Source organism: Solanum pennellii, chromosome 9 (genome assembly GCF_001406875.1).
Source record: "Solanum pennellii chromosome 9, SPENNV200".
NCBI lineage: Eukaryota > Viridiplantae > Streptophyta > Magnoliopsida > Solanales > Solanaceae > Solanum > Solanum pennellii.
Genome location: NC_028645.1, coordinates 2,865,312 through 2,880,058, shown reverse-complemented (window position 1 = coordinate 2,880,058; position 14,747 = coordinate 2,865,312). Strand labels below are relative to the sequence as shown.

General features: G+C 36.4%; 1 protein-coding gene across 1 annotated transcript in view; it reads right to left on the bottom strand.

Moving 5' to 3' along the window:
- Positions 1–14,357, bottom strand: part of LOC107031055 — a 72,720-nt gene extending 58,363 nt beyond the window's left edge. Inside the window, exons 1-5 of the mRNA XM_015232254.2 lie at positions 14,343–14,357; positions 7,399–7,480; positions 3,263–3,366; positions 1,395–1,490; positions 1,206–1,253 (exon numbers count right to left, since the gene is read on the bottom strand). Of these exons, the coding sequence (XP_015087740.1) occupies positions 1,206–1,253; positions 1,395–1,490; positions 3,263–3,366; positions 7,399–7,480; positions 14,343–14,357 (345 nt within the window). The remainder of the gene's footprint in view (positions 1–1,205; positions 1,254–1,394; positions 1,491–3,262; positions 3,367–7,398; positions 7,481–14,342) is intronic.
- Between the last annotated feature and the right edge of the window lie 390 nt (positions 14,358–14,747).

Below are 14,747 nucleotides of genomic sequence, written 5' to 3'. Positions count from 1 at the left end.
GGCCCCCCCCCCCCCACCTTCCCTCCCTGCAGGCTTGTACCTTTTCTTCATTTTTCTATGGGAATAATATACCAAACTTGCAATTCCACTTTGTTTTCCCCTTCATCTCTTCTAGTAAGAGACCCTAAGAAGGTAGATGTGAAGTATGGAGGCAGAAAAAGAGATATTGGGATTTGGGTGAATTGTTTGATTATTCCTTCAAGCATCTTGGTGTTTAAATAGTGTTTACAAGTAATCCTAAAAAGGAAATTAAAGTAATTTCTAATCCTAAACACACAATTATCTTTCCCATATATTCACAATGAATGTGATCCCGCCATATCAATAATTTTCTAATTGTTGTTTGGATCGAGTAAAAGGTTTCATTAATAATAAAAGGTCAACTTGGCCATATATAAGAGATATAACAATTTCCTAATTATTAACCGTAGCAAAAAAAGACTAAATAGCGAATCACAAATTCTATTCAGAGGGATGGATATGAAGTTAGAGACTGACATTATTCCCCACACAAACACAGTTGTGCCTTTCTAAGTGTTAAGATATTTTACGGCTAGCATTTATCATGATAACTTGATGCGGGATTCAAGAATTTGATTAAGGGATTAGATTAGGGATTTATTTTGTAAGTATATACACACTATGTATGTGTACATTGTAAATACTGTATATTCCCAATCAAGCTAGAGAGGATGATTAAGCTTCTCAATTTTCTCATTCACCCTGCTCTTTCCCTTGAAGTAATACGGACAGGCCCATTGGTCCCATTTATTGTGTTTCTCAATGTTGGGCCTCTATATTCTAGTCTTGAGCGTGTGGGGGAGTGTTTGCTCCTTATTGTGTTTCACATTGTTGGCCACTTGTGTTCTAGTTGAACGATCTTGGATGTGTGTGGGAGTGTTAAGTCGCATATTGGTTAAAGGAATGTGTCCTAGTCTCCTTTTTTTAATCAAAGTAAATGTGTTACATTAATAACAAGACCAAAAATCATATAGATGGGTATACCCAAAAACAAAGATACAGCAAAAGATATGATTCAATACAACCTAATCTTCTATACAACGAGGAACTACATGGGTGCACCAAAAGAAAATAAGGGAAAAGAGGCTACTACTCAACCAAGTAAAACTCATCTCTACCCCCTTCAAGAGCTCTCCTATTTCTTTCTCTGGACAAAAGAAAAATTGCATGAGACGAGTGTTCACCTCTATTCGTTGAAGTTTTGCCTCGAAAAGTTTTTCCCGGTCTTCTTCCTGATGAAAACAAAAATGTAAACATAAATTAATTTTCTGGACTAGTTAAAATTTTATGCTTTCTGAACATCAATGATTTCTAATAATGACGGCTGCAAGACATCATTGCAATCAAATCAAACAAATGTTGTATGCTCCTACCTTAAGAGACCTTCCATCAACAACAGGATGAGCTAAAATGAAGACTCTATCAATAAGAACAATGACAGGCTCTTTGCCAAGACCTTTCCAAGGAACCTGTAATCAGAGAGAAGTGATATTAGAAGGAAAAACACATGACATACAACTGTCAGGAAAAAAGTGAGAGTTATAAAAGCAAAATGATCCACATCCCTGATTTCTAGATGCTCTGCTACCAATTTGGTGTATGCAAATGATATACCATTAACTAAACTAAAAGATAAAACAACATAAGGCAAAAAGTTATACCAACTTTTGATATATCATGTTTAGGGTCCCACATTGGTTGGGGAAGTGGACTGTTACTCTTTTACTTGTATAGTTTTGGGCAATCCTCATCCCATGAGCTAGCTTTGGCTTTGAGTTAGGCCCAACGTTCATTTACTTAACATGATATCTGAGCCAAAACTGTTCAAAATCTTTGGTTAACACTTAACAATGTTGGGAATCCATGTTATGTTGGTCATGCTCTAAATGTCCAACCGTGAGCATGTCGGAGGAGTATTAAGTGTGCAAACTGATTGAGGAAATAGTTGGATACGTCCTTATATGGTCTTTGCCCTCAGTTAATCCTCAACTCATGAACTAGTTTTTATTGGAGTGGTCACAGTAACATTATTATTATTAAAAAACTCTCAACACCACATGAGCTAATTTTTTTATGGTTGAATATTGAATTAGACCTAAGGTTCTCAAAGAAAGCACAAAACAAGGAGAGCTCAGTGAGCACCGCATCATTGTAATTTAATTATGAATAATATATATAACCACAATTAAAGTTAAACTGTGACAAGTTTATACGAGTAACTACAACAGGTATAACAAGTAAAGCAGAAACAAACAGAAACCTATAACAAGTATGCATCAGAACTACAACCCACGAAAATCATAAAGGCATACTTATCAAGTAAATAATTTTAAACAAGGATGATTGAAAGTGACAAAAAGAATCTGAAAAGAAATCAGTTATCAATATACCTTAAAAGTTATAGCATGAGTGGCGAAATTTATCAACACTGTGGAAGCTTTTAATGGGTTACAAGCAAGGGAAGATGTTATGTGGTGGAACAGAAATAGCAGAGGGGAATTCAAAGTTAACTCGGCCTACAAGTTGATGGATCAGACAAACCAACAAACATACAGTTGGCCATGTAAAACAAATATGGAGAAGCAGAATACCTCCTAAAATCTGCTTCATATTTTTATTGGCCAAAGAAGCTGCTCTGACTCAAAATAACTTGAAGAAAAGAGGGATTAATAAGCCTTAGTCGACCTCCGGAGGACAACAATTTTCTTTTCCAATCTGAGATTCTCTTTTTCATTTTCTCCAGTAGAGGAAGGTTCTATCTTCTAGTTGTTTTCTTTGTGGGGAGGCATTAGAGACAGTGAATCATCTGTTCCTACACTGCAAATATACCCAACAACTATGGAGGATTTTTTTGAACCTCATAGGAATCTCCTGGACCATGCCCAGGAAGGTCTTTGAGGCTTTGAAGAGTTGGGAGGCAGAAGGGGAGAATGCAAAGGTCAGAAACATATGAAGAATGATCCCTGCTAATATATGGTAGACTATTTGGAAAGAAAGGAATTCTAGGTGTTTTGAGTGCATACAGAATGATGTCCAGAAAGTCAAGTTAAAACTGCATTTTATTGTTATGTTTTTGGTGTTATCAAGTATACTCCAATGACATTGTATCAGTAATTGATGTTTTAGACTCAACATAGACTGAAACGAGTGGAAAAGGAGACATCAGTGTATAATGGTTTCAGTACATGGGTATGTACTGTTTTGTGATATAATACAAAGTAAATTATTTCAAAAAAAATACCTTAAGAGTTATGGTTCCAACAAAACCAGCTTTGACTGTAACTGGCAGTTTCAGCGAATTCAATGCCTCCGCCTTCAGTTTCAAGTCCTTGAGAACCACATCGCCTATAAAAGAATGAAAGATTTTAACAGGGGATACCAGAACAAATTTAGGACGCGAACTCCCTATTGTTTTGACAGCTGAAGGTGAATTTATTAATCATTTAGCCGGAACCACGAATTTAGGAAAAGCACATTAAGGATCCTAAAATTACACAATATAAAATATACATTTCATGGAAGGCTCAACAAGTTTTTCGGAACTTGCCATCTCCACTGCAAATTTGTGCATCAAGAAGAAGGGAACGGGAGAAAGACTAGATACCCCTTAAGTAGACAAAATACAACAATAAACACTAAATATCAGTCAAACGGATATTCTCAGAGAGCCTATAAGCATTATAGCAAAGAGGACAGAATCTCACTCTATCCCATAAACGATATTCTTTAAAAAACCTTTCTTTCCGGATGAAGTTAATAATCTGTTAATATTTTATCGATGAGATGAAATGTATATAAAAATTACATAATCTTACATAGTGACGAATTACCTACTAAGAGTGACCAAGCTGGCCCGAACACCACAGTCATCAAAAACAAAAACTGTGGGCAGGCAAAAAGTACTTGTTGTCCATCAGACAGGAACAAGGGACATCAGATAGGAACGAGGGACGAGCTCATGCTTGAAAAACTAGTAGATGCCATCAGGTATCTTGGGGACGTCAATGAGCTTCCCAAAGAGGAGCGAAACCCCTCATTGAGCTCAAGGCCAAAATCAAAAATAAGACTTGCTCATTTAGTTTCACATATATAGAATTAATAATTTAATAAAGAAGGTCTTGAATGAAACGATTTCATCTTCACAAAATGCTTTTGTTGAAGGCAGACAGATTTTGAATGCAGCTTTGATGGCAAATGTAGTAGATTAGAAAAGGAAGCAGGGTATGTCATGAGTGTTGTGCAAGCTAGCACTTGGGAACACTTATGACCATGTAAGCTGGATGTTCCTTGATTCATTATGCTAAAGATGAGTTTGCACAGAAATGAAGAAAGTGGAGCAGTTTATGAGTACCCTCAGTGCGTTACTCAGAGTTGGTGAATGGTAAGCCGTATGATTTTAAAAAAAAAATCATGGAAGTTGAGGCAAGGTATCCTTTATCACCTATGCTCTTCATTGGCTTTGATAGGATGATTGGACATATAAAGGGTTTTATTGGTTCGGTTGGGGGTGGTATTTCCTTAATCGTTTCTCATCTTCGCTTGCAGATGACACCCTGATTTTTTGTGATGCAGATGGAGGTTATCCCACTATCTTGAATAAATAATGTTTTATCACTCTTATAACATGTAATAAGTTAAAATTAAGTTTGAACCCCTCATAAAACCACATAGACCCGCAACCCGCCCCGCATTAGTTTTTGCAAAATCCACTTTGACCCACCCCATCCGCCCCCATTGCCATCCATATTTAGCTGGTTTGCTATGTCTTGGCAATGGCGAGATCCGTAAAGACCTGTTGTTTTGCTGGAAAGTTGGAAGAAAAGCAGGAGAAAGCGTAGGATGTGGAATGATGTTCCTATGGCATTGATGTGGATCATCCGGAGAGAGTTGAACAGGAGGGCTTTTAAGGGATAGAATGGAGTTTTGGGCAGTTGAGGAGTAGTCTCTGACCCCTTTTTTATTGTGCATCCATGTAGTTCCGGGTCGTATAGAGGATTCCGGGTCGTACAGAGGATTGGGCGTCTTTTGTAGAGTACCATATGGTTATGTATGTTCTTTCACCTTTTGGTATGCTTCTTGCATACGGACGATTTTGGTCTTGTACTTAATGAAATATTTGTCTGATTAAAAAAATAATAATAAATGGGTAAATTTCCCATTTAGGATAAGTATATCAAAAAGTAGAGAACCTACAACATAATATGATTCTCGTAGAGAAATAATTATTTTATTTTATTTTACTTCATATATAAATGATTCTCTATGAACGACACATAAGTTTTTATACAAACATGAATCTCATGGATGCACCAAAAAGAAACTAGAATTGAGAGGCTAATCCCCAAATGTATAAGGTTGGTCCCTATTCGTACAAAAGCTCTCATATTTCTCTCATTCTATAAAATCCACACAACCCAAATGAGTGCTAACATTACGACATCCCACACTTTTCAACTTCTATTCCTTCTTCTAAGTGTCCAAGGTGTCCAATTGGAGAACGCATCCTTCATGAACTTTTCTACTATCTAAAAATAGATGATGTAAGGGTATGTATTAGACAAGAGTAAGTATCTTGCATAGATTTTTGCTATTTGTTAGAATATCAAGAGACTATGTAAGTTTGATACATTTCCACATTTATTTTACTTGAATATTGTATCTTTAGAATGGTAACAATATTATAAATGTAGCACAAAAGATTGTGCTATGTCAACTTTTCAGCTTACATAAAAACACAATATCAAATACTCCCCACATCCTACTATAGGGATTCTATAATGTATTTAACATTGAGTCGACATACTGTACAAAATCTTTTTACACAAGAAGTGGGGGGAAAAGACAACTCGTCTTAATTGTCTGTGTAGAATTGCGGATTCCTCCAAATTATCTGCTATTTTTTCCTTCCATATGCAACCCGGTATAGTGTTCCCACCACTTTTTTTGTGTCTGACCAGCCCACCAGATAGGTTCCAACAGGCCAGTAATTCCTACGTAGTCTTCGGTTGTAGTGTTGGGCATAATACATTACATCTCTTTCTTACTTAGAAATAATTGCCATAATAATCAAATACCTTATGGGGTATTTTCTCCAGATTGCTTTCCAGCTCCATATCCGAGACTGTTATCCAGCTTGGATAAAATGAGAAAGCGCAAGGAACCAGGATCAAAAAATTTAGAGGGATTTTATATAGGATGATTCAGTGTGGAGAGGAAGTTTCACTTAGTAAATTGCAATACTGACGAGAAGCCAAAGTGTTAGGGTGGACTTGGGATCAAAGGTTTAAAGGAATTTAACGTGCAACTTGGAAGGGGTTGTGGAAATTTCGGGCAGAATAAAATGTTTTTCGGAGGGAGGTGATTGCTTAGAATTCTGGTATCTTGGAAGGGGAGTGGAGGAATAAAAATATCACTATTCTTTATAGATGTGGACTTTTGCGGAATATTTAGAAGGATGGGAAGATTTTAGCGGAACGTATCATTTAGGGTAGGTAATAGGAGTAAGGTAAGTTAAGTTTTTGGGACATATGTGATGCAGGGAAACGGCATTTTGAGCATCACTTTTCCTTCTAAAAAAAACACTTCTCCTAATAAGTACAGTATCTCATGTCAAAAGAAGATGTCAGTCCAACAGGTATGAAGGCTACAATTTAAAGAAGTTCATCTGGACTTGAGGTTTAGGAGGTCACAAAGTTCTGAAGGTTGATTGAGTTGGTTCATAAATAAGAAATTACACAAGCAACTCATGATGCATGCAGTGGAGAAGATGGGAGTAATGGCGTCTTTTTCCTGTCAAGTCTTTTTATGAGAAACTTTTGTGCATTTGGAGTCAGTTTCCCCACATTTATAGGAATGGATCCCTAGAGTGCCGAGAAAGGTTTGTTCTTTCACTTGGCTAGCTATGAGGCGGTGATTTTGATGGCAGATAATTTGAGGAAGCGGAGAATTACATGCGTCACTTGGTGCTTCATGTGCAAATAATTGGGAGAAACGTGAATCGTCTCCTTCTACATTGCCAATTGGAGTCTAGCTTGTGGTGGAAAATACTGAGATATTTTCATCTTCAGTGGGTGAAGACATGCATAGTTAAAGAAGTTATATCAAGTTGGACAGGGTGCTGTAAAGCTCAAGGATAAATCAGTGACTAAGGAAAAAGTGGAGTCGAGGCAGTGGATATTATAAATGGTACACATGTGACATGGAAATTAGAAATATCTTCCTTTTAGACTGATTTTTTCTCATCAAACCAATACACTACTATTTTTCACCAGAGAAGAAAAAGTCACTAGCCTTTCAGCTACAATCTTGTATAATGTGTAACAACAAATTGAATTGGAAATTCAAATACCAAACAGGAAAGAGAAAATATGAATATACCTTGCCATACGCTGATTCTCAAAGCCTCCGCCGACAATCCATGGACATATTCACCAAGATATCTTCGAAGCAAATGCAGAACCTACACCATGTATATAATATTTCTCAAAAGCTAATACAAAAGATGAGGATAAAGAAGCACGGCTGATTAAACATGACATTATACATACTTTTTCTTTTCATTCTATCACTTACAATTTACTAAAAATCATTAAAAAATTTATGAAGTAGGTGATTCATCGAGTAGATGCAGTTTCACTAAATGTGCCCTATACTAAAGATAAGGAACTAACAAAGTCCAAAAAGGTGTCAGGGGAAAGATCACGGCAGCTATATAAACGTAAAAGACATTTAGCATCAAGAGTGTGGTTAGGAGTGGATATATCATAAACTGTTTGGTTTTTTAGCCCACTGCATACTTTACGGTTCTTACTGCTTGATGACCAATTGCTCTTCTTGTCAATAAATAAAGGTTTATCAGTCAGTCACAAGTTATAATCTCAGGGAAAAACAACACCCGTTTCTCAAATATCTAGTAGCCATAAACTAATTACAACTGTTTTTTCCCTGTTAAGGTGTTGTTTTTATATACATAATAATCCTAAAACATTGAGAAGTGCGGTCACTAGAAAAGATTTCACCTATTATCATTAAGTGAATATAATAAATTTCTCTCTTTAACTGGCCAACAGTTTTAAGGAATTCTGCAACTCTTATGATTTCCCAGTCATTAACTTGTCTTCTACTTCTGAAACTGATTTCCCATCTATCAGGTGTCCACATTCCTGTAATTGTTCTTTGTTGATTTAACATTAAGTTGTGGATATCTGTGTAGATATCAGAATCCCCATGGCCCATCTCATGCCAGTCATCTCCCCAGAAGCTTGTCTTTTCCCCATTTTTAACCTTAACCTTGGTTTTGATCTTTAAATCATCCCACAAGGCCCTTATAGAACTCCCCAGATTCACTTATAGGGGGGAAAATACTTCCTTGGTCATCCACCTATTTTCTTCTTCATACTTGGCTTTGATGACTTTTCTCCATAATGCATGTTTATCATTAGCATATTTCCACAACCCTTTCATTCTGAGGGCCTTGCTACGATTCTGCAAATTTTTAATACCCAATACTTTTTTCTATTATCAGATCATTCCACTTAATCAGATTGTAACCTTCCATGTCCTTGTTTCCCTACCATAAGAACTTCCTTCTGATTCTATCCAATCTGCCTGTGACCCCCACTGGAATAGGAAATAAAGACATCATGTAAGTAAGCATAGCATCTATGACTGAGTTACTTAGAGTAAATCTTCCTCCAAGAGACAAGTATTGCCCCTTCCATCTAGCCAGTTTCTTCTCATACTCCTCTATTACACTGCTCCTGATCACTTTAGACATTGATTTTAGCACTCAAACTCCAAAGGCATCCCAAGGTATGTAGTTGAGAGCCCCAACTTGTCCATCAAGGATTATGTGTAGTGTCTCCATGTTATGTACTTCATTAATGGGATAAAGAGAACTATTACTCCAATTAATATGCATCCCAGAGATTCCTTCAAACAGGACCAATATTACTCTCAGATATCTGAGTTGTTCTACTTCTGCCCCACAAAAGATGAGTGTGTCATCTGCATATTGCAAATGCATATTGCAAATGAGTCACCTCTAAACTTTCCCTTCCATTGTTGGCCACATCAAAACCTCTCAACCAGCAATTTGTGTCAGTTGTCTTGTTAAGTCCTTCCGTCACTAGCAAAAACAGGAAAGGGGACAGAGGATTCAGGGGGCAGAGGCCCATTTGAGCTCCGAAGAATCTTGTTGGTGCACCATTAATCAAAAAAGAGAATTTCACTGAGGATATACAAAATTTTATCCACTTGATCCATTTCAGCACAAATCCCATCTTCTCCTCCCACTCTTCCAACTGGACACTAATTTTTTTCACCTTTTTGGCACCACTCATGGAGTGCCAAACATATCCCACCATAAACTCATTGTCAAGAAGCAATGTAGGAAAAGGTGATCCACATCCTCACCAGCCTCCTACACGTGTAACACCAGCTAGTGTATACAACCTTCCGCTTTCTCATTTTCTCCGTGGTCAAAGTCGCTCCTCTTGTGGCTAACCAAGTGAAAATCACACCTTTTATGGTAGCTTTGGGGTCCATGTTGCATTTACATGATAAGGTGCTATTATAATACACATAAACCTAGAAATCAAGAAGTGTGGTCTTAACAAGGATTTCAATTATTAATCACTAAGACCCGGGGCATGTGATGTAACTTCACTAGCTCTTATGTGGAGGGAGGAATAAGAAAGCTTTTAAAGGGGTCAAGAATGATATTGTACATGTAATTATCACTAAGGCCAAAGCATGTGATATAGCTTTGCTCTTATGTGAATAATATGATGGGAGGAATAAAAGAGCTTTGCCTCATGTCTAGTTTCTTTTTGGTGCGCCCATTGAGGTACCTCTACTTTTTGTATTGTTTATGGGACTTTGCCCGCCATTAATAAAATTTACCTTGTTGTTTTTTAAATTAATAATCGTATCTATTTCTATAATGAACAGTATATAGGTTGCCCATAAACCATATTTACAAAGGACACCCTATAATAAGTCTAAAACTTCAATAATCGAGAGTAGAGAAGTATCATTAGAATACAATTGATTACCACCAATACACAGTCAAAATACAATTAAATTTGACTTGTTGCATACTATTCTCTACATTCTTAAAACATCTACGATGCCTCTCCTTATGTATTACATCTATTTCTATCATTTACCTTCTTGCAAGATCACCAATTTCTTGGAATGTTGCAATTGTCTCCCTCAACTCTCCTTTGATTGTAATCCAACATTATTGAAAGAAAAAAAATTCATTTGTACCTAGCCTTGTATCTCACACAACTCTCTATCACTTCGCAACCTCCCTCTCTCCCTGTAGCACTTTCCAACCACACCTAAATTTTTCTCCTATCAAGTTAAATCCCCCCCCCCTTTTTTTTTTACCAGCTTCCTCCTTCACATTCACTTCCAAGGAATTAAAGTCTCCTCTTTCTACTCGTTGTAGCTTTTCTGGGGGGGAAGGTAACAGTTGTGTATATTCATTGAACCAATGCATGGGTTGCGCTAAAAACCATATGTATAGCTTGTCAAAAAATAAGAAAAGTAAATTTGAATCATAATTGGAACCTAGGATATCTACGATGGATTCAGTGTCCTCTAAATACATATGTTTACACCAAAAGCAAAAAAAAAAAGAAGCCTAGTACAATTTAGTTTGATCTTTTGAAGATCACAACTCTTGCTTTCTAAACATCTAGCATTTCTTTCTTTCCAAACACTCCACCAAATACAAGCTGGGATAATCCTCCATCTATCTCCATCTACCACCCCTGCTTCTCCCCAACTGTACAAAAGATATATGATTCTGTTAAGCATAGCCTGAGCAAAACTCCCAAGACTAATGAAAATCCTCCACAGTTGTTGGGATGTTATAACTGGATGTTATTCTACACAAAAGAAACAAATGGTTGATTTTCTCTAAACCTCTTCCCACATAAATAGCATCTAGATCACATGGAGAACTTCCTTTTCTTGAGGTTTTCATGTGTTAAAACTACTTCTCTTGTCAGAAGCCAAATGAAACATGACACCTTGAAAGGGATTTTAGGTTTTCAAATCTGCTTACAAGGCCAATGAGAAAGTTGTAGTCCCACTTGGTTTAGCAACTTATATGCAGAGTTCACAGTGACTTTGCCTTAGTTAATTTTGCTCCACCATAATCTATCATGTCCATCTGTTGTATCTATCATGTTTTAAAAAGTTTATATTAGTATTTCGTCATCAACCATAATGCTTTCATAGTTTTGCCTGTAACTAGTCTCTTACACAACCACTAACGAGGCTAACACTGAATTAATGTCCTCTTTCCTAGCTCTCGTTCTTTGTTCTGACACTCGATGCTCGCATCCCTTCAAACTCCCTCCACCTGACTTAACTCATTTGTTATCTTTGCACGTGTTTTTCCACTTCTCCACTTCTCAAAACATCATATTAGTTGTAGATGTTATTTATCAATCACATAAATACTAAATGCCCTACAAACACATGGCTTTTACTTTGAATATCATTTCAACTCTTTTTTTCTTTATTAAAAGTACAATAGTACCACCACTACCCTTCCCAATGCTTCCAAAATTAATTTTAAGGTCATCCTCAAAAATTATATACAAAATAGTACCCCTTCAAAAGTCCTATAACTATTATTCCTCATTTACCGAATGATCCGCATTAGAGCAAGAGGAGTGACATTCCAAGCCTTGTGCTTTCTTCTCCGATGTCCATTCTTCAAATCAACTCTATCACGAATCATGGCATTATCCAAGAAACACCAAACCATCTAAAGATATCCTCCTATAACATTGAGACTAATTTTCAATGTAATAGAATACAATCCACATCCTCTCATATCTCCTAAGAAAGAAATCACCAACTCAACTAAACCACTTTTCGTTTCCTAAAATTCTCCAACGTCAAAATCACCCCTCTAGTAGCCGCGGGGAAAGGCACACCTTGACACCTTAGGAACCTAGACCAAGGCAAGTGGAAAACTAAGATTTGTCCTAACTAAAAGGATCTCATAGAAGAACTTAACAGAGAACGAATTATAATTCTCGAGCTTCCAATTCAAGGCATCAAACTTATCGATTGGATCACCTTGGTTTTGGAGTAAATCTAGCACTCTTTGAAGCTCGGTCAACTCCCAATCCTGAAAATTCCTCCTGACCCTCAAATTCTAAAAGGTCACAAAAATCTTAAATCCCGAAAGGTCACATCCCCTTCTGTACCCTAGGCCCCAGCTTGCTAAATAGACAACTCCCTTTGGAAAGAGACTCTATACAACACTAGAAATTCATCCTTAAGCACCATTTCCCCCCTACCACTTTTGCTCCAAAAGTCTTAACTCTTCTCTAATCCCCAACCTAAAAAGTAGTATTATGAAAAATCATCCCACCCCTTCATTTTATTCCTCCACACACCACACCTGAAAGGCATTGTGATCATATTTGTTCTTCATCCCCCTTTCCATTACATTATATAGTATCAGCAATCACCCTTATCCATAAAAATTCTCCGTACACCACAAATCTCCACAACCATTCATACAAAAGTGCTTTGTTAAAAAACTTCAAGTCCTTGACCCCAAGAACTCCCCTCCATTTAGGAGATGTCACGATCTCCCAACAAACTAAGTGAAATTTTCTAGTCCCATCCACCGCATCCCAAAAGAATTTCCGTTGCAACCTTTCTAATTTATTTGTCACTGTAATGGTGATTGGTGCCTTGAAGTGGCACTTTTGAACAGCAATTAATGCTTGGCCAAGCTTTTTCAAAGTGCTTCGAAGTATACTTTTCTCAAAAGTGTTTTTCAGAAAAACTACCTTTTTTAGCCTTTGAACTTCTAGTACTCTCTACAAGTACGTATTTTATCCCAAAAACTCGGCCAAACAACTTACATTTCTAAAATGAGAACTTTTGAGAAGAAAAAAAATAAACATTTTTGACTTCCCGAAAGCCTGCCCAACCAGGCACTAGGAGGCATGTAACACAATAGCTATGAGGAAATAGGAGTCCACTGATTGGCACATAAAAGAACCCACTATTTCGAATGTACTCAGAAAATAGGGTGGAACTAATTTACCTCGTGATTTCTAAATTTTAATCAAGAAAACCTAGAACTTCAGAAAGAATTCAACTAACGACAAGTAAATACAAACTTAGAACAACTTAAACAACACACAAATAAAAAACACTGTGGTGTAAACCCATTGCCTGTTCGGCCAAGCTTTTAGAATTAACTTACCTTAAAATTCCTATTTTCAGAAGTGTTTCTTAAAAGAGTATATTTTTGTGAGAAGCAATTTGGGTTTGGACAATAGCTTTTAAAAGCGCTTTTGAACAACAATTAGTGTTTGGCCAAGCTTTATCAAAGGTTCCTAAGTGCATTTTTCTTAAAAATGCTTTTCAAAAAAGCATTTTTGGACAGAAAAAGAAACTACTCTTTTAGCTTATGAGCTTATTCTACTCCCCATAAGTACTAATTTTCTGCTAGAAGTTCAGCCAAACATCTTTTCTAAAATAAATGCTTCATATTAGATAAAAAAACATTTTTTACCATTTGGCCAAACATACTAACATGATCATATTACACAATAGCTATAAGAAATAGTAGTGTACTGACTGGCATTAAAAAAAATTCATTACTTCGACTGCATACTCAGAAAATAGACTGAAACTAATTCACCTCATGATTTCCAAATTTTAATCGATGAAAAACTAGAACTTCAATTAATGAGGACTAAATACAGAACAAACTTTGAACAATCCATAACAAACAAAACAAACAAATGAGAGAAGTTCCACTACTTCGAATGCATACTCAGAGAAATAGACTGAAAACTAATTCACCTCATGATTTCCAAATTTTAATCAATAAAAAACTAGAACTTCAATTAACGAGGATTAAATACAGTACAAACTTTGAACAATTCATAAAAAACAAACAAAAAAGTGAGAACAAGAGAATATCCACTACTTCAAATGCATACTCAGAAAAATCGATTGAAACTAATTCACCTCATGATTTCCAAATTTTAATCAATAAAAAACTAGAACTTCAATTAACGAGGATTAAATACAGTACAAACTTTGAACAATTCATAAAAAACAAACAAAAAAGTGAGAACAAGAGAATATACACTACTTCAAATGCGTACTCAGAAAAATAGATTGAAACTGATTCACCTCATGATTTCCAAATTTTAATCAATTAAAAAAACTACAACTTCAATTAACGAGGATTGAATGCAGTACAAAGTTTGAACAATTCACAACACAAAACAAAAATGAAGTGAGAATGAGAGTTTGTTTACATGTGCTTCGAACATGATGATGAATCAATGGCGATCTTTCACAGCAGGAGGAATCGAACGCCGAGATAATAACTAGCGGCGATCACCGCTCAATACAAGCTATCCATTTATGAAGCTGTTGATGAAACCCTAGAACTTTGTCCAATGCAGAGAGAGAAAGATCGAAGCTTTGGAATGTAAAAACAAGGAGTTTTTGGAGTACTTGAAATTCTTGAAGAGAGAGAAGTGAAGAATTATAAAAATGGCGAAATAAAGGGTCGATGGAAGTATATAACAAGCGGTCATTTCCTAATACTGTGCATTGCAGGCCGTGCGGTTTTTTCTGTTAAACGGGTCGGGTCGGTCTGGAGATTGTGTAATGGGTCGGGTTAGTTAGTTATTTGGATGTATGGGGTGCTTTTGTAA